This window comes from Macrotis lagotis, chromosome 1, assembly GCF_037893015.1.
Source record: "Macrotis lagotis isolate mMagLag1 chromosome 1, bilby.v1.9.chrom.fasta, whole genome shotgun sequence".
NCBI classification, from domain to species: domain Eukaryota; kingdom Metazoa; phylum Chordata; class Mammalia; order Peramelemorphia; family Peramelidae; genus Macrotis; species Macrotis lagotis.
Window position 1 is genome coordinate 848,700,784 of NC_133658.1, and position 26,911 is coordinate 848,727,694.

At 41.7% G+C, this 26,911-nt stretch overlaps 1 protein-coding gene and 1 long non-coding RNA gene across 2 annotated transcripts; one reads left to right on the forward strand and one right to left on the reverse strand.

Annotated features, from left to right (window-relative positions):
- The first annotated feature begins 62 nt into the window (after positions 1-62).
- On the forward strand, positions 63-15,575 carry LOC141508710 (uncharacterized). Its single transcript, XR_012474480.1, has 3 exons — positions 63-1,165; positions 3,526-3,657; positions 15,367-15,575. It is a non-coding gene; the product is annotated as an uncharacterized LOC141508710 (long non-coding RNA).
- On the reverse strand, positions 3,676-16,671 carry MRPS15 (mitochondrial ribosomal protein S15). Its single transcript, XM_074217555.1, has 8 exons — positions 16,508-16,671; positions 16,169-16,219; positions 15,391-15,466; positions 14,771-14,819; positions 12,901-12,985; positions 7,580-7,638; positions 4,572-4,763; positions 3,676-4,067 (listed from the first exon to the last, which is right to left on the reverse strand). Exons 1-8 carry the CDS (start codon positions 16,623-16,625, stop codon positions 3,966-3,968), a joined length of 732 nt encoding a protein of 243 aa, XP_074073656.1. The 5' UTR covers positions 16,626-16,671; the 3' UTR covers positions 3,676-3,965.
- Between the last annotated feature and the right edge of the window lie 10,240 nt (positions 16,672-26,911).

Below are 26,911 nucleotides of genomic sequence, written 5' to 3' on the forward strand. Positions count from 1 at the left end.
GTCGACATGAAAGGTCGGGCTGGGGCGAGCCGGGCTACCGACTCCGTTCTCCGGCGGCTCCTCCAGGGCAAGGCCTGGGCTTTGGGCTTTCATTCATTTCAGAGGGCTGGGCCGGGAGTCGGGGGACCTGGGTTCGAATCCTGCTCCTCCTCGTATGGATGATCCTGGGCCAGTCCCGCTAATCCTCTATCCGTGTGGCCGTGGGCCAGTGGCTCTGGGCCTCGGCTCTGGGCCTCGGCTCCCTCATCTGTGCAAGGAGGGGTGTGGACGCCAGGGTTCTGACTCCATTCCACAAGCATTTATTTAGCACCTACTGTTTAGGAATGCTCTGGGAGGGATGCTGGAAAGACCAGGAGAGGGAAACTGAGGCCCAAGCTCTGCTGCGTCACCCGCCTCTGTGGGATCAGGGCCTCCCTGAGGGGGCTCTTGAGCCAGACCCAAGGTGGGGGGGTGAGGGATGACCCTAGAAGGGAGATGTGTTAGTACAGGCTTTGACCTCAGTCTGCTAAAGGAGCCAGACTTTTCAACCACAGCTTCAATCTGGTTTCACAGGATTGTTAAGCTTCTGGAGTCCTGGGTTCAAATTCCACTCCGGACAGTTTATAGGGTGTGTGACCTCTAAGCGTGTCATTTTTTTATTTAGTTTTTTTTTGCAAGGCAACGGGGTTAAGTGGCTCGCCCAAGGTCACACAGCTAGGTAATTATTAAGTGTCTGAGGTCGGATTTGAACTCAGGTCCTCCTGACTCCAGGGCCGGTGCTCTATCCACTGTGCCACCTAGCCACCCCATAAGCAAGTCATTTTTGAGGCAGTGGATAAAGTCCTGGACTCATTCTGGCTGGAAGACCCAAGTTTGAATCCTGCCTCATATACTTAGTAAAGTGTGTTCCTTGGGATTCTTTCACTTTAGTTCATTCTTTCTGAGGCTCAGTCTTTTGATCTGCAAAACTGTGGAGGTTGGACTTGACTCCAGGGTCCCTTCCAGCTCTAGATTTTGTTTAGTTGATCCTGACTCTCTGTGACCCCATTTGGGGTTTTCTTGACAAAGTTACTAGAGCGGTTTGCTGTTTTCTCTTCCAGTTCATTTTACAGATGAGGAAACAGACAAAAAGGGTGAAGAGACTTGCCCAGGGTCACACCGCTAGTAAATGACCGAAGTCAGGAAGGTGAGTCTTCCGGACTCTAGGCCTTGCCCTCTACCCACTGTGCCACGTAGCTGCTCCTTGCTTTAGATCTAAGATCCTCCAATTTCCTCATCTCATCCTAACCATTAAGAAACCATTTTGTCAATCTTTAAATTCTATTACCAATGTGATACTCCATTTTGAAAACATGCTGTTCATTTATGGAGATGCTCCACAATCAAGAACAGCCCCTTTGAACTTCTATGACTACTTTTGTTTTTACATCACAATCCATTAGATTCTGGACTCCTTCAAGGCTCACAATGATCTTCTGTCTCTTCATATTCATGGCACCTAGCACAGTGTCTGGTATGAAGCAGGTGTTTATACAGGTTTATGTCATCTTTAATAGCAAGCCATCTCTTATAACAGAATAAAGGGAAAAATAAGTGAACAAATATATTAACTGAGACTGAGAGTAAATGTAATGTTTCAGAGTCCCTCTCTCTGAGGGACATTCAGAAACTGTACACACTTTATCTGTTCATCTTTTATTTTTTTTCAAGTTTTACTATGTCTCACCCTTCCTAAACCTGCCTTCGACCCTGTGTCGTCTTATAGTCCTTCCCTCTGTCCTTTAATCTCAAGTCATCATCCTTGCTCCAGGTCAGTTCAGCTAATCCCCCTCTATCTGTGTGGCCATGGGCCAGTCTCTCTGGGCCTTGGTTTCCTCATCTGTACATTCTCCTGCCAATCTTGACCTTTTGGTAAACCAATCCAACCCTCCCAAAATCCACTCCTCTTGAATTTATTTCTCCCCGTCCTATTTCTGATCACGCCAAATCAAACCCCAACCATGGATCACCATATTTGCCTCTTTCCTTTCTACTCACATGCTGTTAAGTTGAATTAGAGGGAAACACTGAAGTGTTGACTGGGTCCAATACAAATCCATGTTAGCTAATCTCAGTCCTGTTACTCCTCTTCAATGCCTAAATGGCCATTTGCCAAGAGCTCCCCCCTTTCTTCCCCTTCTCATTTCATATCCTTCTAACTCCTCTGCAGTCTTAGCTTCTGATCTCATCATTCAATTGAAACCTCTTTCTATTTACCAATGATTTAATTGCTAAATCCAATGGCTTTATCCTCAACTTCTACTCAGCCTTGGATGCCATTGAACCCCTTCTGTATGCAGTCTCCTCACTCACTGCTCTCTCCGTTCTTCATCTGACTCCTCAGACTCACGTAATAGATCTCCATCTATGTCTATGCCACTAAATCTGGGTCCTCTTCTCTTTTTCCTCTATTCTCTCCCTTGGTGGTCTCATCGGTTCCCATGGCTCAATGAGCATCTGTGTGGACAACTTTGAGATATCTTTACTGGGTTCAAGTCTCTTTCCTGAGCTCCAATCTCAAATTGTCTAATTTCTGGAGAACATTTCAAACTTGATGTTCCATTGATTGGCCACTCAAACTTGACATTTTCACTAGCCAATTCTCTCTGCTCAACTGCCAAAGCAATTTTCCTAAAGCATAGCTGACAAGTCAATCTTTCTGCTTCATAAATTCTAGTGGCTCCCAATTACCTCCAGGAATAAAGAAAATTCTTTGTCATTTAAAACTCCTTGCAACCTGGTTCCCTCCTTCCTTATGGACTCTATCTTCAGGCTACTTTGTTTTATTTCATGTTCTTGAATTGGCTCTTTTCCTATGCCTTGAATGCATAGTTAGCAGCTTAGGCTTAGAAGAGGCTTATTTTAAGGTTTAGCTCAAGTATCACCTATTCCAGGTCGTTCCTGGGCCTCCAACTGCTAACACCATCCATCATTAAGGTACAAACCCTCTCACAAATATGCACACAAGTATGGAGTGCTGAGTAAGACTCAAACTCCTCCATTGATTTGTTCTTGGCCCTGTTTCACATTATGATTTCATCAGAACCCTCTGCTGCTGCTCATGCTAGTCATCCCTTCTTGGCTGTCACATCTTTCCCTATCTTCCAGGCCTAGTTCTCCCCATAGGGAAGGTTGTTTTCTGACTATGTCAGCCCAGTGGCTTTCTTCAGCTATGGACAATAATTATATTTACTGGCCCCATCACTAATTATCCTTGTCTCTGAGTAGACTGTAGGGCCCTCAAGGACAGAGGACATGCTTTCTTTGTATCCTGATTCTCTCCATCCCTCCCACTCCTTGTTCTCCCAGTGCTTACTGGCATTGGGTCTCATTCACCAGTAGGTATTGAATGTTTTTGTTAATTGATGGTTAGTCAGGGCTGGGGCACACACAGCCCTTACATTTGTTGAACTGAAATAGAACTTCTAGCTTGCAGTCCTTGAAACTACATTCATAGGATGCTAGAAGGGGTCTGAAATCACCTATTCTAACTCCTTAATTTTACAGATGAAGGAACTGAAGTTCAGACAGCTTGCAGATAAAGAACTGGGATAGAAACCTAAGAGCCAACTCTAAATCTGGAGTCCTTTCTGAAACCTCTGGGACTTCTGTGCTGAAGGGGGGCCCTGCCCTTAGAAAGTAAGTATTCTAATCAAATGACTTCTTATATCATTTATTAAAACACTCAACCATTCTGGACACTGCAAAAAACAAAAACAAAACTAGTTGGGCTGTGTTCTTGCCTCCTGGGAGTCAGCATGCCTGTGTCCATGTGTATGGACCTCACAAGAGTCTTCAGGTACATACATGGCGAAGTCTCTTTCTCTTTTCTCAAGTCTTCAACTCTGTCCTTCTTCATATTCTGCCAGGACATAAGGATGACTGAATTTTAACTTAATTTTTTTTGTATTTAATAAAGTGCCACATGATTAGTGGAGCCTGGGCTATTAAATGGGAGTTTCCTGACTCTCCAGTCTCTTTGTTGCTTCACGTTTTAGTGCTTCTTCTTGCTTCTTCAAGTTCTTCAGCTTCTGTGCCTCCTGGAAAACCTATTGGAAGAAATGTTCCTTGAGTTCTGGATTCATAAAATCTCATCCATAAAGCTGTCTAAACATAATCTAGATGAATCCTGGTCATTAGGGAAATCCCTTCTGGTCCAAGTCATTATTCAGTCTCTACTTGAACACCTCCAACGAGAGAACTTTTGAGAAAGTGCATTGTATTGATAGATCAAGTCAAAATCTGCCTCTCTACCTCCTTTCTCCTCAACCCCTGGTTTTTCAGAGGTTTTAACAGTCTTTTCTGCCTCCTGCTTGACATGACAGCCTTTCTCATATTCGAATTCAAAATTGAATTCCCCCTAATTCAAATTTTTCTCTACAAGGCGTCTTTTCCTAACTGAAGTCCCATCCTCTTTACCTGCTACTTCTCCAGTAAGCACTGTTTTAATAACCAAAATGAAAAAAAAAGGTCCATGAAAGCTACTTCATGGTGCTACTAGACTGACAATTCCTCCAAGCAATCCCACACCAGCCCAATATTCTCACCCTTACCCTAATACAAAAAGCCTTCTTAGCCATCCATCGTCGATGTGCTGGCCGGTAATACAGAGGAGGAAATGTGTACTCAATGCCCAGATCTTTGCAGGTCTTCTCAAACACCTCAAAGTTGGTCTGTCGAAGTTTTTTGAGTAGCTTCTTTCTCTGGTCAATGGTCATAAGCAGGGATCGCTTGTGAGCCTTGTCCTGAAGAAGCAGCAAATTAGTGAACTGTCAACTGTCAAGGGCCATGGGGGCAGACTGGTCAGGAGCATCAGGACTTTTCTGATGGTCTCATGATGCAGGCTGCCATTACTCTATAAAGGACTCTTGCCATGTAACTTAACAATCAAGCCTTGTGCTACTTCTTATAAATGAGTGGTGGGAACTGGTTTCTTGAATGAGTTTGCTTACTCATTCCAGTAGACTATAAAGTTCTTAAGGGTAGGGACTATTTCTGACTTTGTCTTTTTTTTTAAAAACCATGCCAACAACATATTTTTTTCTACTTCCCTTCTTTTCCCCTCCTCATGATAGTATTTTGATATAGGTTACATATTTACAATCATGTTTAATCTATTTCCACATCAGTCATGTTGTGAAAGAATAAGAACAAAAAGGAAAAGGCATGAGAAAGAAAAAACAAATGTATAAAAAAAGTATGGTTTGGACTGCATTGACAGATTCCATACTTTTTTCTTCTCTAAATGTGGACAGCATTCTCCAGCAAGTCTTTTAGAATTGTCTTTGCTCATTGAATTGTTAAGAGCTAAGTTCATCATGGTTAACCATTATACAGTGTTGCTGTTAATGTGTATAGTATTTTGCTGTTTCTGCTCACTTCACTCAGTATCAGTTCATGTAAGTCCAGGTTTTTCTGAAATCCACCTGCTCATGATTTCTTACAGAACAACAGTACTCCACCACATTCATATATCACAATTTGTTTAGCCATTCCCCAATTGATGAGCATCACCTTAATTTCCAATTCTTTGTTACCTCAAAAAGAACTGCTATGAAAATTTTTATGCATGTGGACCTTTTCTCCTTTTTTAAATGATCTCTTTGGGATACAGACCTGTATTGCTGGATCAAAGGGTTATGTATGCAGTTTTACTGCCTTTTGGACATGGTTCCAAATGGTTGGATCAGTTCACAACTCCATAAACAGTGTATTAAGAGTCCCAGTTTTCCTACATTCCTCCAACATTTATCATTTTCCTTTGTATTATAAGTGAATGGTGGTTTAATTTGCATTTCTCTAAACAATAATGACTTAAGAGCATTTTTTTCATGAGTATAGATTTAATTTCTTTACCTGAAAATTTCCTTTGACCATTTATCAACTGGGGAATAACATGTATTCTTATAAATTTGATTTCATTCTCTACATAGTTTAATAATGAGTCCTTTATAACAAAGGTGAGCTGTAAAAATTGTTTCCTAGTTTTCTGCATTCCTTCTAATCTTGGTTGCCTTTTTTGGTTTTATTTGCACAAAATCCTTTTACTTTAATGTAATCAAAATCATCCATTTTGCATAATTTTCCCCATCTCTATCTCATAAGCTCCTCCCCTCTCCATGGATATGACAGATAAACTGATCCTTATTTTCCTAACTGGCTTGTGTTTTCATCTTTTATGTCTAAATTCTGGACCCATTTTGATCTTATCATGGTATAGGATACGAGATGTTTCTTGCCATACTATTTTCCAGTTTTCCCAGCAATTTTTGTCATATAGTGAGTTCTTATTCCTGAAGCTTGTGTCTTTGGAGTTATCAAACTGTAATTACTTTAGTCATAACTACAGTTTTAGTCCTAATCTATTCCATCGATCCACCACTCTAATGGTTTTGTCTTTCTATCCCCAAATGGTTGCTGAACAAATGAATTCCTGATGAGTAGACTCTAGTTTTTTCATCTGCAAGCTCAGACATAAGCTAAAAAAAGAGCCAAGGACCTACCCATCGCCTTAATACTACAAACTCAAGAGTTGTAGTTAGTGGGATTTTCAGGGTCATAGATGTAAAGGATCTCAGAGTTATCTTATCATTTCCTAATTTTATATATGAGGAACTGAGGTCCAGAGATATTAAATATTTTGTCCAAGGTAATCTAGTTAAGCAGCAGAGCCCAGATTCTAATCCATCTCCTCAACCTCCAGACTCCAAATCCAGGCCACTTTCTACTTCATCCTGCTGCTTCTGGAGTACAGGTCTGGGGCTCAGCCTTCCCTTGTTAGGGCAGGTTCCAACACTAATAGCTGTATTGAGAGAGGGCTTTAAGGTTTGCAAAGTGTGCTCATAACTTCAGAAAGGACATATTTTAGGTGCTAGTCTTTCCATTTTATTATGGAGTAAGAAAATGAGGCTCAGGGAGGTTAAATAAATGACCAGAGTGCTGACAACTGGTGCCACCTAGTGTCAGCTTAATTAGCACAAACTGAAAAAGAGGGGTGGCATTTCAAGAACATTTAATATAAGCCACATTTGTTAGTCATACATTCACTTTCCATGAAATTACATGGTTTGGTTTATTGGAAAACTCAATTTTTGGGTATCTAACAGAGGCTAAAGTCTGAGGAAAAATTCTATTGGATGCCAAGGAGAAACCCCATTTGCAAGCAAGAGTGTACATTTTTTTTTTTAGGTTTTTGCAAGGCAAATGGGGTTAAGTGGCTTGCCCAAGGCCACACAGCTAGGTAATTATTAAGTGTCTGAGACTGGATTGAACCCAGCTACTCCTGACTCCAGGGCCGGTGCTTTATCTACTGCACCACCTAGTCCCCCTAGAGTGTGTATTTTAATGCACAAGAAATATGATTAATCCAAGCTATCTAAACTTCTATATTGTTTACTTTATCTGTAAATTAGCACACACTTTCCTCCCATCAGTAAATGTTTTATGAAAACCTCCCCCTCACCTTTGCAAATAGGATCTTAACCCAGGCCTACTTAACTGAAGGTGCTGCCATGGAGGGAGGGAAGGGAGGATGAGAAGGGGAAGGAGGGGGGCAGCTCACCTTATGATGCTTCTGCATGTGTTCTTCATAGTTCCGGATCTTGACGGTCAGTTTTATAACTATAACACCAAAACCACAAGGTCAAGACAGCAAGTAGCCAGAATTCTAGTGCTACAGCTCTTCTTCTTACACTTCTCTCCATGTTTTCTCTTTGATTCAGTTGACATTGGTCTCTAGGCTATTCCACAAGAGACCCTTCATCTCTCTGCAGGCCTGGCATGCTCTCCTCCTCCCTACCAACTACTAACCTCCCCAGCTTCCTTAATATCCAACCAAAGCCTACTTTCTACAGGAAGGCTTGCCAACCTATTAATGCCAGGGTCTTCTGTCAATTACTTCCTAATTATTCCACTCATAACTTTTTGGGTTTTTATTGAGCAATGGGATTAAGTGACTTTCCCAAGGTTACACAGCTAGTGTGAGGCCTCAAGTGTCTGAGGCTGGATTTGAACTTGGGTCCTCCTGACTCCAGGACCAATGCTCTATCCACTATGCCAACTAGTTGATCCATTATAACTTGTTTGTACACATTTGTTTGCATATCATGTTCCTCATTAGGCTCCAAACTCTTTAAAGACAGGGACAGACTTTGACTCTTTTAGTAGCCCCAGCATTCAGTAATGTGCTGGCATGCAGTAGGTACTTAATAAATGTTTATTGATTGACAGGGTTGAGAGTGATCTTGAAGACCAAAGCTCAAATGCCATCTGACTGGGAACTCTGCCATCCTTTTCTACCCTTTCTTCTGGGTTGGGAGGATTCAGACTAGCAGTCCCTTAGAATTCTAGGGGTTTGTCTGGGGCACTGCCCATGGTCATGCAGCCAGGATATAGAAGAGGTCAGAGGTGAAGCAAGGTCACTCTAGCCACTCTGCAATGCTAGTAAGTAATATATTACAAGTTTCCAGTGGCCTGATAGTCCCAATGGCTATGGGAGCCTAGTGGCTTTTGACCCCTTTCAAGCCTTTTGGGTGGAAGGTGGGGTGGGTGCAGCAGAAACAGGCCTGGCCTCTGAGTTAGGGTGGCCTAGGCTTGAGGTACTGATGGGTTCCTCTTCCAACCCTCTCTGCCTGTTTCTCTAGGAGGGTTAAGACTTTTGAAAATCTCTAAGGCTCCTGCTAGCTCTACCCTTGGTACCCTGTGCACATCCTTCCGTCAAGTTCTTGCTTCATTTCTGAGGGTTTGGGAAATATTACTATTTCTAAGGCAGGGTAGAAAAAGCAGAACATGGTGCTGAGGAGAGACCCTCAAAACAACAAAAACCCAGCTCTGGCAGAAGAGAGCAGTTCTGGGAGAGTTGTGATGGTTCTTGCCCAGAAATCTTTGACTGATGGGGCTCTCTCTCTAGAGTGATTCATGCCACATTGCTTTCTCAAAACTAGAGCTGAACTGAGTTCTGTTTGAATGAAAAGAGGCTAGGGGTAGACTGGCTAAAGGACAAACTCCCTTAAAGCAAGGTTCTCAAAAGATGTTAAGAAGCATCTTGTAGGTGGTACATGGGTTAGTGTTCCTGACTGAATTAAGACTTGTATTTGTTTCTTGGCAGGAATGAATTATTTATCTTATTGCTGTCTCATCAACCAAGGCAGGAGAGTTGGTGCTACAGTTCCACTGCCATTAGAGTGGTGCTCAGACTGGACAAGTGGAATTGCTAGTGGGGATGGAAAACTGGGGCCACCTTCCCCAAATAGCTGTAGGAGGGTGGAAGCAGGCCCTCCAAACCTTTCATGTGGTCTCTTTGACACTTAGAAACTCACCATATAGTAAACTAGCAAAGGGTGGGAGAGGAAGTAACAGTTTGGGCTACATGAGTGAAAAGGAAACTGTAATAAATAATTGGCTGATGCCCAGGTGGGGGTGAGTGAGGGATGGGGAAGGGATGAGAACCTGAATGGTGGTATGTCTGAGCTGGAAAAGACCTTAGACACTCAAGTACAATCTCTTAATTTTACAGAGGAGGATCTGTCCAAGGAGGGGATGATACCTAAATATCACAGAAATGAAATATAAGTTACAAAGAACTTTAAAACACAGTTGAGAGAGCCCTTAGAACACAAGGGTTAAAGCTTGGGAGGAGGCTTAGGACATAGAAGGCAGAGGGGGAGGAATCTTAGAACTTAGAATGTGAGTTCTGGAGAGAACTCTGTAACAAAGAGCAGAGACTAATAATAGCTTATAGGGGTCTTGGAGATTACCTTCCTTTTACATATGAAGTGGTTTAAGGTCACATACATAGTAAACAGCAGAGCTGAGATTGGTAGTCGTTCTCAAAGTTATTTGGCTCCTAGCTCATTTGACTTAGACAAGACATCACCAATTCTCTCCTAGCCTCAATATTGCAGAATGGATTGAGAGCTGGGTGGCATTTACTGAAAAACTAACTAGATTCCATAATGATCAGATCCTCCCAGCAATAATATTATAAACCTTGACCTAACAGCAGCACTGACTACAGGAGAGAAGTTTCACTGTCCTTTAGTCAGATCATACTTGTTGTACTGTTCAGTTAAGGTTTCACCATCAGAGTTTAGGAAAAATGCTGATAAGCTAGAGAGTCCCCAAAATGGGCAACCAGTCAACTAACATTTAATAAGAACCTACTGAATGTGCCAGACATGGTGCTAAAGTTTGGAGGTATAAAAAGAGGCAAAAGACAGTCCCTGCCCTTACAATCTAGTGGGAGAGTCAAAGGGCAGACAAACATACAAAGTAAGCTATACAGAGAGAAAGGCATTAGAATCAAGAAGTGGTAGGGGAGGCTTACTGAAGGGTCAGATTTTAGTTGGACACAGAGGAAGCCGGGGTGGTCAGAAGTCCGAGCAGAGGCAGAACATGCTGGGCTTGGGGGTGGAGAGCTGGCAGCCAGGATGAAAGAGTTTCTATTAGGGAGGAAGGTGTAGGAAGGAGTAGGAGGGCTAGGATAGGAAGGATTTTGAGGGCCTGCATCATGACTAATAGTTGAAGGGAGTTAAGGGAGTTTAGCCTGCAGAAGGAAAGACTGGGGAGTCTGGAGTCTGGAGGAGAGGGCTAAACATAGGAACAACTGCCAGGTAGAGGAAGGGTTGACTTTGCTCTTTTTGGTCCCAGAGAACACAACACAGAACTACCCATAGTTGCTGTAAAGTTTACATTCAGGTTTGATGTGAGACAAAGTTTCCTAACAACTAGAGAAGTCTAAACAGTGGACTGGTCTGTATCAGGGGCTGGTGGTGGGTGGGTGGGGGTTCTCTTCATGAGAAGGGGCTGGGTCAGTAGGGGTCAAGTATGAAAACTCAGATTCCTTTTGGGTTCTCTTCCAACTCTCCATTCTCTAATTCCGTGATAAGGCTTTGGATGCCTCTTGGGGATAACTGGTCCAGGACTGAGTTCTTGTTGGCAAGGATAGTGGTGTAATTGGGGGAGACGAGATTTAATGCTTACCTCTCTCCCACTCAAAAAACAGCAATAGAGACCGCTTCAGCTCACAATCAACCAACAATCAATTTTTAAGCATTATTAACTGTGTGCCAGATACTGGGGAGACAAAGAAAGGCTACAAAAATCCCTGTGTTCAAAGAGCTCACATTCTAATGGGGAAGAAAACCTACAAACTCACTTTATAATTCAGAAAAATGTGCTAATTTCCAAGACGACCATGCCAATAAAGTTAATGGTGGCATGATTCACCCTTTTATGTTTTCTGCAAATGGTAGGTGGTCTTAGAAGGTGTCAGAGAAGAGGGCTGGGGAAAGGCTCCCTGCAGAAGCTGAAGGAAGCCAGGCACCCAGATGTTGAAAAGAAGAGGAGCAAACATGGGGCACAGTTAGTGTAATGCAGATGGGAGGATGGTGTAAGGGAACACCAAGCAAATCAGTGTCCCTGGATTAGACACTATATAGAGAAGAGAGAAGCAGAAGAGAGAGAAAGGGGAGGGGGAAGCAGGTTATGAAGAAATTTAGAGTTTAACATGAGGGTTTTATAATGGATCTGGAGGATAACAGTGACTGGAATTGACCAAGTCCCTGGCCAGTGAGATGTCCTGTACTTTAGGAAGATCACTTTGGCACCTGAGGAAAGGATGGGCTACAGCAGAGTGGGGAAAGACTTGAGACCTACCAGCAGGTCTCTGAAATAGCTTAAGTGTTAATGATGAGGGCCTTCACTAGGATAGTGACAATAACAGAGAAATATCAAAAAGGCAAAATTGATCAGTCTCAGAAAAACAGATGTGGGGTTGGGGGAAAAGAATGAAAAGTCAAAGAAGACAGCAAGGCCATGAGCCTCGGTGTCTGGGAAGATAGTGGCACCTTCTCATAATAAGGAAGTTCTGAAGAGGGAAGGCTTTGGGAAAATATAAAGAGTTTTGGATGTTATATTTCTATGGGATATCCATTTCTAGATGTCCAGTAGGCAGTGGGGGAAGTGAGACAGAAGTCAGGAGAGAGGTTAGGACTGGGTAAACAGATAAAAGAATCATCAGCATTGAGATAAGTTGAAGAGATTCCCAAGGAAAAAGAGGTAGACTTGGGCAGTTTGGGTTACTCTTATCCTAGGAGGATAGATCTAGGATCTAGCAATGGATCCTCTGAACAAGAAGAGTCAAAAAAAATTAGATTATGAGATTTTGACAAGGAGTTCAGAGACCCCTGGGAAATTCCTGGGTGAATGCTTTTAACTTTCTGCCAAGGGATATTTATTTTAATTGTTTTTAAACCACCTAGGTAACAGCTTCTACCAGGGGTACTGGAATAAGAACAAAAAGACTGTTGATGGGGTGGCTAGGTGGTGAAGTGGATAGAGCACCAGCCCTGGAGTCCCACGAGTACCTGAGTTCAGATCTGACCTCAGACACTTAATAATTACCTAGCTGTGTGGCCTTGGGCAAGCTACTTAACCCCGTTGCCTTGCAAAAAACCTAAAAGATTGTTGAACCCTCAGTCTTTGTGACCCTTTCACCAGATAAGAAATGGTGATACCCTCAGCACCCAAGGCTGATAAAGGTCGGGTAGAGTTTTAGGTACAGCAAATAATTTCATTTTTCTTAGTCATTCTCTTTCTTCCTTGCCTAAGCCAGATTTCAGTCCCCATAACCATCAGAACTCAATAGGACCTTAAAATATGTATTAGGAGGCAGGTCATTCCCAGATCACATTCTCTGTTTAGTTTTTAGTTTTTGCAAGGCAACAGGGTTAAGTGGCTTGCTCAAGGCCACACAGCTAGGTAATTATTAAGTGTCTGAGGCCAGATCTGAACTCAGGTAGTCCTGACTCCAGGGCCGGTGCTCTATCCACTGCACCACCTAGCCGCTCCTAGATCACATTCTCCATTTACCCTTAGACCAACCTCGAGCTTCCAGGGATGTGATATCTTCTGGGTTTACTGTGATCTTGTTTAGCAACTGTTCTGTCTTTATCTTCATTTTCTCCTTCTGATGGAGGAACAAACCAAAAAGGTTCTTTTGTATGGTCTGAGCCCCTTCATCCTCAAAACACACTCCAACCTCTTCCCCCATGTTCTCAAACTCCTTGGGACACTGTCTTGTCCCAGTGCTCCCAGGCATTAAAGAGGATGTACTCCAAGTGAATTTAGTAAAAAGAAACCAGAGTACAGATGGAAAGAGACTGGAAACTTCTGAGGGTACCTTCTCTAAAACTGGGGCCAAATTTAGTTGTTTTAATTTTACAGCATTTAGTTTCCATTGTTTCCTTTATGTACTTTCTATTTACATACTTGTAGACATCTTGTATATTGTTTTCTTGGTTCTGCTGACTTTACCATGTGTGAATTGGTTTCTATGTATCTTTCTCATGCTTCTGTAGTCAACATTCATTGTCTCATAAAGCACAGTAATATTCCACTACATACATGTACCACATCTAGTTTCCCCATCTCTAAGTCAGTCAAACTACAACAGAAACAGGGGCCACTAAATGTACATAAGGATCCTCGTAGAATGCATAATGCATTAGTTTTAAAATACATTATCATTTACATTATATTGTACTTATTCTGTTAAATATTTTCAAATTACATTTTGATCTAATTTTGGCTTCACATAAGTTTACTGTGGGCTGCTGGGAGTCTGCCACCTCTGACCTAGGGCATTGGGAGGTTAAATTGACTTGCTGAGGGTTACCCAGTCAGTATCTGTCAGAGGCAGTATGGTGTAGTTGGTAAAATAGGTGGCCTTGGAACCAAGAAGAACTGGGTTTGTAGTTGATCCTTAATAAATAAATGTATTGAAGGATGATGGACACGAGTCTGACATTACATTGGGGACAGAAAGCAAAGAGAGATGGGTACCATCTCTATCAACAGAAGGACCTGTGATTTCCTCATAAATCAACTGACATTTTCTAGAAGGCTAGCCAGGATATGAAGTATTCTATTACTGCAGTCTCATTTATTTTCACAGCCCCAGGTATTAAAGAGGATCTACTCCAACTGAGTTTAATAAAAAGAAACCAGAGTACAGATGGAAAGAGATCAGAAGCTTCTGAGGGTACCTTCTCTAAAACTCTGGGGCCAAATATAGTCGTTTATGACTGCAGAGGCAGTATGATTCAGTATTGAGAGCACTGATTCTGGATTCAGAGGACCTTGGTTTGAACCCTGACTCAACCACTTACTTAGTATATGACTTTAAACAAGTCATTGTACTTCTCAGACTTCAACTTCCTCCTTTGTAGGGGGTAGGATGACCTGATCTCAGAAGACCCTATCAGCTTTAAATCTATGATCCATGAGCCTATTCTCAATAAACTGAGGTCAGATAATTGTGAGTTGTCCAAATTCACATGGTAAGTAGGCAGGGCCAGGATTAGATCCCAGGGCTCCCGAGGCAGGTGATCCTCCAGTAATCTTTTTTTTTTTCTGGCAAGGCAATGGGGTTAAGTGGCTTGCCCAATGCCACACAGCTAGGTAATTATTAAATGTCTGAAGTCAGATTTGAACTCAGGTACTCCTGACTCCAGGGCCGGTGCTCTATCCACTGTGCCACCTAGCTGCCCCGTAACCTCCTCTTACAAAACAAATGAATCAAGAGGACTCATCTAATTAATTCTGCTCAGTAGTATTGATGTTACACTTGCTGTGCAACATATTTATGTCTTAAGTTTAGGACTAATGGAAATAAATGCCAGGGAGAAAACTGGTAATGATAAAGAAGATGGTAGAGGAAAAAAGTCCCCAGAGAAAGGGAGAAGACACTCACCTGGTTGGCCATTTCCAGAGACAAGAGTCTTTTCACAACATCATCTACCCTGTAGAGAGAACACAATGGTGAAAGGATATGATGGTAGTAAGAGTCCCATTTTTCATATCAGACTAGAAAATCATGATAAACCTAAAACTTTTTCCCCAAGAAAATCAATAATCTCTCTGGAGAAGAGAGGTCTTCTCCCCAAGAAGTAGAAGATTGTGCTTTTAGGGGCTCATGTACAATGATCTCATGGAATTACAGTAAGAAATTGAGGTTGTCTTCCTGTCACAGGGGAGGCAGGACTTCAATATTAACCAGAATAAAGGTGAGGTCATCCAAACACACCTTACATCTCAGATCATTTATTCTTCCATTTGTCACAATGGTAAGTGAGTGACTGAAGAGAATGGCCAATGCCTCTAATGCTTCTAACTCTCCAGGTCACTTTTCTTGCTTTCTGGTTACCTTGGGTCCTTCTCATTTAGTCCTATTAAACCACTTCCCTTAATTGGAGCCAGGTTCCTGTGCTTGAACATCAGAAAGAATAAAAACAATCTGTTTGTGATAATGGTGATTTAGTTCTCTTTTCTCCCTCATTTTGTCTTGAGGTCCTGATGTACACCCATACATACTTGTCGATTCCAGGGACATTTTGATAATCTTTCAGCAGCATGGAGGAAGGCAGATCATCCATCTGGCTGGTCCGGGCTGTTGTGGTAGAAGGAAACCAAGGGAGATCAGCGTCCACCCTTGCCCCACTAAACCTCAACATACCCCAAGGACACCTGGAAGCTAAGTAAATCATTGTATTTGGAAAGACTGGGTTAAGTCATTTAAATTTTTGGAGTCTCAGCTTCTTTAGGTGCAAAACTGGGAGCTAGCAGGACTCTGATGATGTAAGGGTCTTTCCTAGTATTGAAGTCTGAGGGATCCTATCTATGTGTCCCTTTTTTTAAAAGGGTTTTGCAAGGTCGTGGGGTTAAGTGGCTTGCCCAAGGCCACACAGCTAGTAATTATTAAGTGTCTGAGGCCGGATTTAAACCCTGGTACTCCTGATGCCAGGGCTGGCGCTCTATTCACTACGCCACCTAGCAGCCCCTATATGTCCCTTTTAAATCAGTCGGTCAGAAACCAATTATTCCATATCTGATCAGCGCCAGGCCTCGGGGTGAATGTTGGGGACACAAAGAAAGGCCAGACAGCCCCTGCCTTTGGGGGCGCACGGTCCAAAGAGGGGAAGCAACAGGAAAGCAACTGCGGGCAGGGCAGTCTCGGAGGAAAGGCTCCAGAATGGAGAAGGAAGGTTAAAGTTGACGGGGCCAGAGAGATCTCTCAGAAGGGGAGCCCGCGCCCCTCCCAGGCTGCCCCCAGGTGGGGGTTCACCCCTCAGCTCGGGGCGGGGGGCGCTACCTGCTTTCTTGTCTGCGTAGGCTCGGGCTGCCTGGAGGAGGAGGCCATTCCCTAGAAAGTGAAGGGGGGTGGTCGGAAGCGGCCCCAGCCCCGGGCCCCCCAGGCCCGGCAGGCCGCGTCTCCTCCCGGGCCCCGGGCCCCGGGCCCCTCAGGCCCGCCAGGCCGCGTCTCCTCCCGGGCCCCGGGCCCCCCGGCCCCCCGGCCCCGCCAGGCCGCGTCTCCTCCCGGGCCCCGGGCCCCCCCGGCCCCGCCAGGCCGCGTCTCCTCCCGGTCCTGCCCCTGCCCCTCCCCCGGGCCCCGCCGCCCGCGCTCTTCCCCGACCCTCGGCCTCCCCCTCACCCGAGGGGCTCGGCACGCACGGGGCCCCCGGGGCCGCCCTGGCCGGGGCCGGGGCCGGGGCCGGGGCCGGGGCCGGAGTCCGGCCCCACAGGAGCGCCCTGCGCGCCGCCCTCAGCATCTCGGTCCTGCCCGGCTCCCCCGCCCGGCCTGGGCCGCCGCCGCCGCCGCCGCCGCCGCCGCCGAGTCACGTGGGCGCAGCCCTAGGCGCAGGCGCAGGCGCAGCCAGTCCAGCGAGGCCGAGGGGCAGGAGCAGTCGATGGTCGAGCGCATCGGTGGAACTTCCGGCGTCCCTCCCTTTTTTCTAGAACTAAATGCAAACCTCGAAGGGCTGGCAATCATTATTTCATTCATTCATTCATTCATTCATTCATTTTTAAAATTTATTTTTAGGTTTTTGCAAGGCAATGGGTTACGTGGCTTGCCCAAGGCCACACAGCTAGGTCATTAGTAAGTGTCTGAGATCGAATTTGAACTCAGGTCCTCCTGACTCCACGGCCGGTGCTCTATCAGTGGATATCAGCGTCACCTAGACACCCCTTTATCTTTATTTATTTATTTAAAAAAAATTTTTTTTTTTGAATTTTCTTTTTTTTCTAGCAATCATTATCAACACCACCCTTATCATCCCGGATGCTTGGTGCGGGGGAAGGCCCCTTGACTGTCGGCAGCTCTATTCCGCAATCTGGGTCTCCGTTTCCCCATCTGTAAAAGTCAGTGAATGAACAATTAAGAGTTAACTCTGTGGGAGACACAGTGATAAGCGCCCGGGGTACAAAGGAAGACAAAAGACAGCCCCTGCCTTCAAAGAGCTCACCATCTAATAGGGGAGGCAACTTTTTTTTTTTTTTAAGATTTTATTTTATAGGGTTGGCTAGGTGGATAGAGCACCAGCCCTGGAGTCAGGAGTACCTGGATTCAAATCCGCTTAATAATTACCTAGCTTGTGTGGCCTTTGTACTGTACTGTACTGTACAAATGGAAGAATAAATGATCTGAGTCACACAGGCCACTTAACCCCATTTGCCTTGCAAAAACCTAAAAAAAAAGATTTTATTTATTTTGAGTTTTACAATTTTTCCCCTAATCTTACTTCCCTCCCCCCACCCCCCACAGAAGGCAATTTGTCAGTCTTTACTTTGTTTCCATGTTGTACATTGATCCAAATTGAATGTGATGACAGAGAAATCATATCCTTAAGGAAGAAACAAAGTATAAGAGATAGCAAGATCAGACAATAAGATATCTGTTTTTTTTCCCTAAATTAAAGGTAATAGTTCTTGGTCTTTGTTCAACCTTCACAGTTCTTTCTCTGTATACAGACAGTATTCTCCATCGCAGACAGCTCCAAATTGTCCCTGATTGTTGCACTGATGGAAGAGCAAGTCCATCAAGGTTGATCATCACCCCCATGTTGCTGTTAGGGTATACAGTGTTTTTCTGGTTCTGCTCATCTCACTCAGCCCCAGTTCATGCAAATCCCTCCAAGCTTCCCTGAATTCCCATCCCTCCTGGTTTCTAATAGAACAATAGTGTTCCATGACATACATATGCCACAGTTTGTTAAGCCATTCCTCAATTGAAGGACATTCACTTAATTTCCAATTCTTTGCCACCACAAACAGGGCTGCTATGATTATTTATTACAAGTGATGTTTTTACCCTTTTCATCATCTCTTCAGAGTGTAGGCCCAGTAGTGGTATGACTGGATCAAAGACTATACACATTTTTGTTGCCCTTTGGGCATAGTGGGGAGACAATTTTTTTATTTTTATTTTTTGCAAGGCAATGGGGGTTAATTGGCTTGCCCAAGGCCACACAGCTAGGTAATTATTAAGTGTCTGAGGCCAGATTTGAACTCAGGTACTACTGACTCCAGGGCCGGTACTCTATCCACTGCACCACCTAGCCACCCCCTGTGGAGACAATTTTTGAACAACAATGTACAAAAAGCTATGAGTAGGATAAATTGGGGATAAGCAAAAAAGGAAAAAGGCATTCTGTGATTCCCAGGGGCATTTCTAACTCCACCCATTCATTCAACAAGTATTTAAAAACATTTTAGATGGATAGCTTCTTCTTCTTTTTTTAACATCCAAATATATCCTGAATGTTCTTCCTGCTGAAAAGTCATCTCTTATAACAAAAAATAAAACAAGACAAAGGATCAGAAAAACTAACCAACAAATGAACTAATCTGTTTATTAATTTCCCCTAGGTCCCCTATCTTTGCAAAAAGGGGATAGAAGTGAATTATCATATCTCAAGTTTGGAGCCAAATTTAGTCATTTTAATTTTACAGCATCAGTTTCTATTGTTTCCTTCTTGTACTTTCCATTTACATGGTTGTAGATATTTCGTATATTGTTTACTTGGTTCCGCTGACTTTACCTTGTGTGGATTGGTTTATGTGTATCTTTCTCATGCTTCTGTAGTCAACATTCATTGTTTCATAAAGCACAGTAATATTCCACTACATACATGTTCCACACCTTGTTTAGCCATTCATTTCCCTAATGGATGGACATATACTTTGTTTCCATTTCTTTGCTATTACACAAAAGTGCTGCTATAGATATTTTGGAATAGAATATTTTAGGGATGGATGTCCTTTATTTTAGAGATGGACATGTCTAGCAGTAAAATCTCAGGATCAAAGGGTATGCTTGTTTTAGTTGCCCTCTTAGCCTAACTATAAATTGAAATGAAGAAAATGAAGAAAAAAACCTGTTTTAAATGTTTGGAATATGCCTGATCCTACTTTAGGCTGCAGGGTTTTTATAGGGCTTTTAGGTTTGCAAGTGCATTACCTGTGTTATCTCATATTTGAAACAATCAACAATCCAACAAAATCAAACAAAAGGATTTGACCTTTGGAACTGGCCTTCCTTTTATGACTTCTTTTTTCAACTACCCTAAATTACTTTTCTCCCATGTTGCTTCTTTGGTTTTCAGTTTTGCCACTGTTCCCAGCTCCTATCTTAAATCACTTTCTTTTCCAAATCATAGTTTAGAATTAAAGTCACTCAATTCCTATCTTAACTGATATTTTAAACTTTTGAGAAAACTATATTCCAGTGCTGTTACCTCCTTCTCTCTTAAAAAACAGTAGATTCCCATATTACCTCTTATTTTGTTGATGTTATAATGAACTAGAGTATCTATGCATGAAAACAAGGATACTTAGGAGTGTGGTTTCAAAAGCTGTGAGAGAGAATATCTCCTGAAGCAAGATCTAAATGTGTTAGTTGAGGCAACATAGCCTTTGTTTTTGAAGGTGGGTCAGTCATGCTAATTGCATATTCAACATAATGATACAGAGAGACTTGGAGCTAGAATCAGAAGACTAGGGTTCAAATCTCACCTCTGAAACTTAACTCCTATGTGGCCTTGAGCCAGTTATTTAAAGTCCCTGGTCCTCAGTTTTCTTATCTATAAAATGAAGTAGGCCCTTGATGATTCTATGACTAGTATATCTTTGAAGATTCCTCTATTTCTAACCTTAGAATCTGATGACTCAGGTCTTCAAATCTAGGATAATCTTAGACCAATCACTTCAGCTTTCTGATTCTTAGTAAATTCAGAGGGTTGGACTGTCTTTAAGTCTATGATTCCATGAACTCATCCTAAGTTCATGATATAGTTAATTAAACCAATATGTACCAAGCACCTACTAAGATCAATGTTCAGTGCTATTCATTGCCCCTAGGCATGCAAATATGAAAAATAATATAGGTCTTGTCCTTAAGGAGTTTATAGTCCAAGAGAATAATATGCCATGTCCACAAATAAGTCAAATGCAAGGCTGAATGTGATAGGGACAGTGGATAGAACCTTATGTACTTTGTAGGTGGATGATATCCAATAAACAAGAAGGTAAAAAGTGAGACTAACCAAAACATAAAATTTTTTAAAGAGAAAGCAAAAGCAGGAATAATAAAATCATAAATAAAACCAAATCACAAATCAAAACAAAACATAACAGTACACCTATAACTGGAGTTATTTTCTAAAAGACCATGACATAGGAAGTTGATACTATGACATACAAACTGGATTTGAGTAAGGGGATGCTATGCTAAGTCACCAGCCTCACTTTCTCCTCCAGAGACATCTGAGTTCAGTGACCAGATATGAATTAGGATAACTGGAGATGGCCCTGGATGTGGAGCAGTCAGGGCTAAATGATTTGCCTAAGGTCACACAGATAATAAGTGTCAAGCATCAGAGGCAGAATTCAAACTCCAGTCCTCCTCATTCCAAGGTCAGTGCTCTTTCCACTATGCCACCAAGCTTCCCTCACAATGTTTATATGTTTATGAAAGTAGGAATAACCTTCCAGGAACCCAAGAGTGAGGCATACAGTAGGGAAACCTATGTGTCTGGAGAAACTCATAATTGATATTTCTTAGGGAATATTCTATGACACTGGCTGGGTGGTATCATTTTTTCCCCTAGGCTTTCCATTTCCTTTCTGGACAAAGCACTTCTTTGTTTCTTCATTATCACTAAAACTGTATTAAACTTAAAAAATAACAAAAAATAGTGAAATACTCTTTTAATGACAAGAAGTTCCTTTAAAACTTTAAATCTGTAGAGCTCTGCAAATCTGCTTTTTTGCAGTATGAAACATTTCTCTCTCTTCATCAAGAGAGGTAGTTTTTGTTCAGTCATGTCTGACTCTTTGTGGACTCTTTTTTTTGTGGTAAAGACACTGACAGGTCTTCAGATCATTTTACAGATGACAAAATTAAGGCAAACAGGGTTAATTGACTTGTTCAGAGTCACATTTCTAGGAAGAGTCTGAAGTTGGATTTGAACTCAAATAATCCTGACTCCTGACCCTGGTGCTCTATTTCTCTGAGCTAACTACCTGCCCTAGAGAGGGTAATTGAGGGTAATTTTAGGCAAGCCTAAAAGACAGGGATTTTTAATCTTGGGTTAAGGGACTCCCGAGGGGTTCATGGTTAGATTTCAAAGGGATCTTAAACTTATATGGCAAAAAGATGACATCTTTGGTTTCAGTAACTTCTCACTGAAATCTAGCATTTCTTTCAGTTATCAATTAAATTCTCTCCTACTCTTAGGAAATTTCTCTTCTTTCCATTTGTAGACAAATCTAGCCAATTTTTTTAAACCACAGAGGATTCTGCTTTCCTCCAATCATCTCTCAATACCAGAGCTCTCATTCAATCAAATCAGCTCCCAGAGCAGCTGCAGAGACTATCTGCTTTGTCAATTCTCAAATTATATCTGTTTAAGGCATCTGAGGCCTGCCAGTTCTCCAAACATTAGAGGATTTTGTTTTCTCTAAATGGCTCCCAGCAGCAGTTTTCTACTCCCAGAAGCAAAGCTTTTTCCTCTTTCAGCTTTGAGAGAGGATCAATTCAAGCTTTAAGTTGTTTCCACTCATTTCAGTTACTCCACAAGTTCTTTTGTGTGTGTGTGTGTGTGTGTGTGTATGTGTGTTTAAGTTTTTATACACAGAAATATTTACTTTAAAAGGTATAATTTCCTTCTCTATTTTTTTTTAAGGTTTTTGCAAGGCAAATTGGGTTAAGTGGCTTGCCCAAGGCCACACAGCTAGGTAATTATTAAGTGTCTGAGACAGGATTTGAACCCAAGTACTCCTGACTCCAGGGCCAGTGCTTTATCCACTATGCCACCTAGCCACCCCTTAAAGGTATAATTTCTAAAATAGAAACGTAGTCCTCTAACATACGGGAGGCATAATCCCTCTTCTACCTTGCCCTTGACCTCAGTCTCTATGAAGGTGAAGGGCATTAGGTTCCCTGCTTAGCTGTGTTCTCATAGGACCAGTTCTAGCACAGTTCTGGTTCCAGGTCTTCAAGGTTTCCATGTTGGGCCTGGATGGTTGACTACATCATCTGGTCTACAGGTGGGGATCATCCGCCTTGACTGAATCAAAGGACAAAAACAAAGAATAGAAACGATTACTCCCAGTCTCATTTCTCAGAGCTGGGGAAAAAGGAGTAGGCAGGAGAAGGAAAGTCCTTCCCATCTCACCAGTTTAGTTCATTCTCTGGGTGAATTGAGATCTTCACCCTTTGAATGAGTCAGGAAAGAACATGATTCTATGCTTCTTTCTTCTGTCATCAGATTGTTCTTCCTGTCCTGTCCTGTCCTGCCCTGTACTGTCCAGTGATACCCTGCCTTATCTTGTCTCTTGATTTCCATCAACTGTTCTGCTTCAAACCAGCTCTATCTAGTGTGAAGTAAGCCATTTTTAGCTCATGTTAGCTGACACAAAGTTATTACACAATAGTCCCATAGTTCCCAAACTGTTCATTGATATAATTTCCCAACAATAAACGGCAAAATCCTGAAAACAATGGTTTTCAAATTAGCTTCTGAAAGACAATGTGCAGCAATCTATCTTTACCGTTAATATTTTTGACTCTGAGTTGCTTTAATCCTCCATGTATATCCATCTGAGGTGTTATGTTCTCTCAGGTCTTTAGTATTTTTCTGTTTTTTCAAATCACTTTTCTCTTTTTCATATATAATACTATTTTTCTGTTTCTTTCTACAAATAAATCTCATTCAGAAGGTGTAGTACTTTAGGCATACTAAGAAATCTATGAATTTTTTTTTCCTGATATAAGCATATACAGGTGAAGAAAACAAAATTTTCTCTGAGTATAACAAAAAAAAATTCTCAAACTACACTTGGGGTCTGTTACCTCTCATTTTGGAGCGGGCAACATGTTTCATCTTGAGTCCTCAGAAATTATTATGATTGGTTATTGGGATGAGAATTCTCAATTTTTTTTTTAAGATTTGTTTTCCTTTCAATCATTCAAGGTTTACTTTTCTTATCCTCCCAATACAACATTCTCTTACTCTAGCCCCACTGAGAGCATAAGAAAAACAATACCTATTACTTTTTATGGTCAGCCAAGACAAATATTGGAATCCTAGAGCATATTTGTTAATTATGCATTTCTGATTCCTTCACTTCTTCAGGAGGTGCTTAGTATATTTTATCATTAGCCTTCTGGAATCCTGGTTTAAAAAAATTGCTGATGAGTTTAGCACAATAGTATTCCAAAACATATACTATAACTTGTTTACTCATTTTCCAATTAAGGGTTCCTTGTCAGATTCTTATTCTTTGCCATATCAAAAATAGCTACAAATATTAGTTACAACCTTAGAATTTTGTTTTAAGACCAATCTCTTGCTTAACTTACCTTCTCTGTAATGCCCCACTTCTTCCTCCTCTTTCCTTCCTATTTCATTTTTGAATGAAATGTATTTATGTACCTATTCTGTGTGTGGTTTTTTGACCAATTCAGATGAGATTGAGGTTCAAGTGTCAGTCACTAACCCCGCCTTGTTTGTATAAATGTCTGTTTGTGCACCCTAGTCATGTGAAATAATTTCCCCTAATCTTTCTCCCACCCCAGTGTATTTTTGCTTCTTTCTTTCCATTCTTTTCTTAAGATCCTCAAGACATAATAAAATTACTACCAGGCTTTGACTTATGGGGCTCCCTCTGTGAACTCTGTGATGAGAGGGATATCATCTCCCCATATTAGAATGTAATCAGTTTACCCTTGTTTATCCTTTATCTATTTATTCTCCTTTGCCCATCTTTTTTACTCTTCAAAATTTCTATATACCCTTTGATCTTTTCATCAGGAATACTTAAGGTCCTCTATTTCATTAAATATCCATTTCTCCTTTCACCTTCTCCTCTCTCTTCATCCCTTTCCAGCATTATACTTTCTGGGCAAGTTTTTTAGTTACAAATCCAAATACTTTACCTTATGAAATATTGTATTGAAAATTCTTTGCTCTTTTGTAAAGACTGCTAAATCACATGTGATGGTGACTGTGGCTTCTTGGGCATTAAATTCTTTTTGACTATATATATATATATGTATTTATATTTATATATATATATATATATTTTATCTAGAAACTCTGGATTTTGGTTATAATGTTTCTGAGATGTTTCTTTCAGGAAGTGTCTGGTAGATTCTTTCCCTCTTCCTCCATTTCATCCTCTAGTTTTAAGAGATCTAGGCAATTTTCTTTTAAGATTCTTGAAATAAGATGTCAAGATTCTTTTTTTTTTCAGTCATGACATTCATTTAGTCCAGTAATTTTTAATTTCCTATCCTTGATCTGTTTTACAGGTCAGTTGTTTTTGCTATAAGGTATTTTACATTTTCTTCTCTTTTTCCCAGTCTATTGACTCATGGGGTTATTGGTCTCTATTTGGTCTGTTTAATTTTTAGGGAGTTTGTTGTCTGGGAAAGATTTTGTACCTGTTGGGCCAAACTCTTTATTCCCTTTCCCATTCTTTATTCTATATATCTCATTTTTTCCTCAAGTACTCATTCTATGTGTAAAAAATATTAAAAAAAACTTTTTTAGACTCTTGCTTCATCTCTTCCAGGAATTCTAGTTGAGTTTATGTCCAACTTGTGTTTTCCTCTAAGGAAATGCTTTTAAATGTTTTGGAATCATTCTCTTATATTTGTGTCTTGTGTGTCCCTGACACCATTTTCATTATGGTGGAATTCTTTTTTTTTTTTGTTCATTTTTCCAGGTAACTTTCAGTCTTGATCTTAGAACTGGCACTTCAGAATGGTAAGTCTGGGCTGGTTCTGTTGCTGCTTTCTTGGGGTTTTGAGTATTGTGTTATTCCAGAATTTCAAGAACAAGCTCAGGACCTGAAAGCTATCAGAGTTCCCAAGGCAGGGGGTCTGATCCAGGACAAAATCTGATTGTTGCCCTATTGATCTGAGCTTTGTGAGTTCTTGACATGAGTTTGATTCTGAGGAAGAGTAAATGCTCTAAAATTCTACCTGATCAGTCAAGTAGAGAAGCTCTGTTGAGTCAGAATGACAGAACTGTTCACTCCCCTTTGGTCAAGTTTTGTTCTGGTTATTTCTCTGCAGGCTAGGCTAGATGTTGGAAGTGAGACTCTGCTTTGCACCTGTCATATGAACTATTTTGTTTGTTGCTGCTGGCTTTGGAACTTGTTACTTTCTCAGTAAATCAACTGGGGCTCCTTGCTGGAGAAAGTCATTGACTTGCTTTTGTGGGTCTCCTCATGTCACCCTAGATATGTGATCTGGGACTGGATTGTTACAAATTGGCACATGTCCCCATTGCAGGACTCTTGTACCCATACCCCTGGTATGGGTCTGGGGGTGGATCTCTGCATCAGTCTGAGACTTTCTCCTTCCCTTGTGTACAGATACTTTCATGGAATACTCCAAGTAGAGTGCTCCTGACTCTATCCATCTCCAGTGTCCAAAGACCTCTCTGTCTGTCTCCCCATGACAAATTGGACTGGACAAAGGTCTCTCTGATTTAAAGTGTATTTTCACATCAGCATTCAATCTGATGCATTTTTAGATATGTGTGGAAAAGTTATGGAGAACTCACTATCTTGCTTTCTATCACCTTGCCATCTTAGCTTTTCCCCGGTCTCTAGGAAACTCTGGAAGGGAAGATTTGAGAAACCTTCAAGGAAGAGATGGTATCTTAGCTGAGTCTTGAAGAAAGAGAAAGACTGATTGGTAGAGATGAGAAAGGAATGTGTTCTGGGAATAGGGAGTGGACTCTGAATGCATAGATTAGGAGAGGATAGACTGGGATCCAGAAACATTCTCCATAATGTTTTCAGAATATTCCAGTTGACCTGGAGGGTGGAGTAAAATAATTCTGGAAAGACAAATTGATGGCAGACTATGAAGGACCTTGAATGTCAGGTTAAGGAGTTTTGCATTTTATTTTAGAGGAAATAGGGAGCCTAATTGAGGTTTTGTGGTAGTGTACTGATACACATCAGTTACATGAGAAAGATGATTTAATCAACTAAATAGCAGAATAGATTGCAGAAGGTATAGTCTGAAGATTGTTGTTATTATTCAGTTATTTCAGTCATGTCTGACTCTTTGTAGCCTGATTTGGGATTTTCTTGCAAAGATGGAAGTTTTCCATTTCTTTCTCCAACTTATTTTATAGATGAGGAATTGAGACAGAGTTTTGACTTGATTGCCTGGGGTAAAACAGCTAGTAAGTATCTGAAGTCAGATTTGAACTCAGGGAAATGAGTCTTCCTGACTCCAAGTCTGGTGCTCTGTACACTATGATGCCACCTCACTGCCCCTAGACTAGAGTAGAGAGGTCTGTTGAGAGACAGGGTCATCTCTAGATGTTCTGATTCAAATCTGGCCACTGGAACCCAGCTGGTTCTGGAGGAGAAAGTCAAGCTGGTGACTTAGCATAGTTCCACCTCACTCAAATGCAATTCACTGGTTTTGTCACTTAACCGTGATTGTCTCAAATTCAGTGCCATCTCCAATCATCCTGATTCATATCTGACCACTGGACTCAGATGGCTCTGGAGGAGAAAGTGAGGC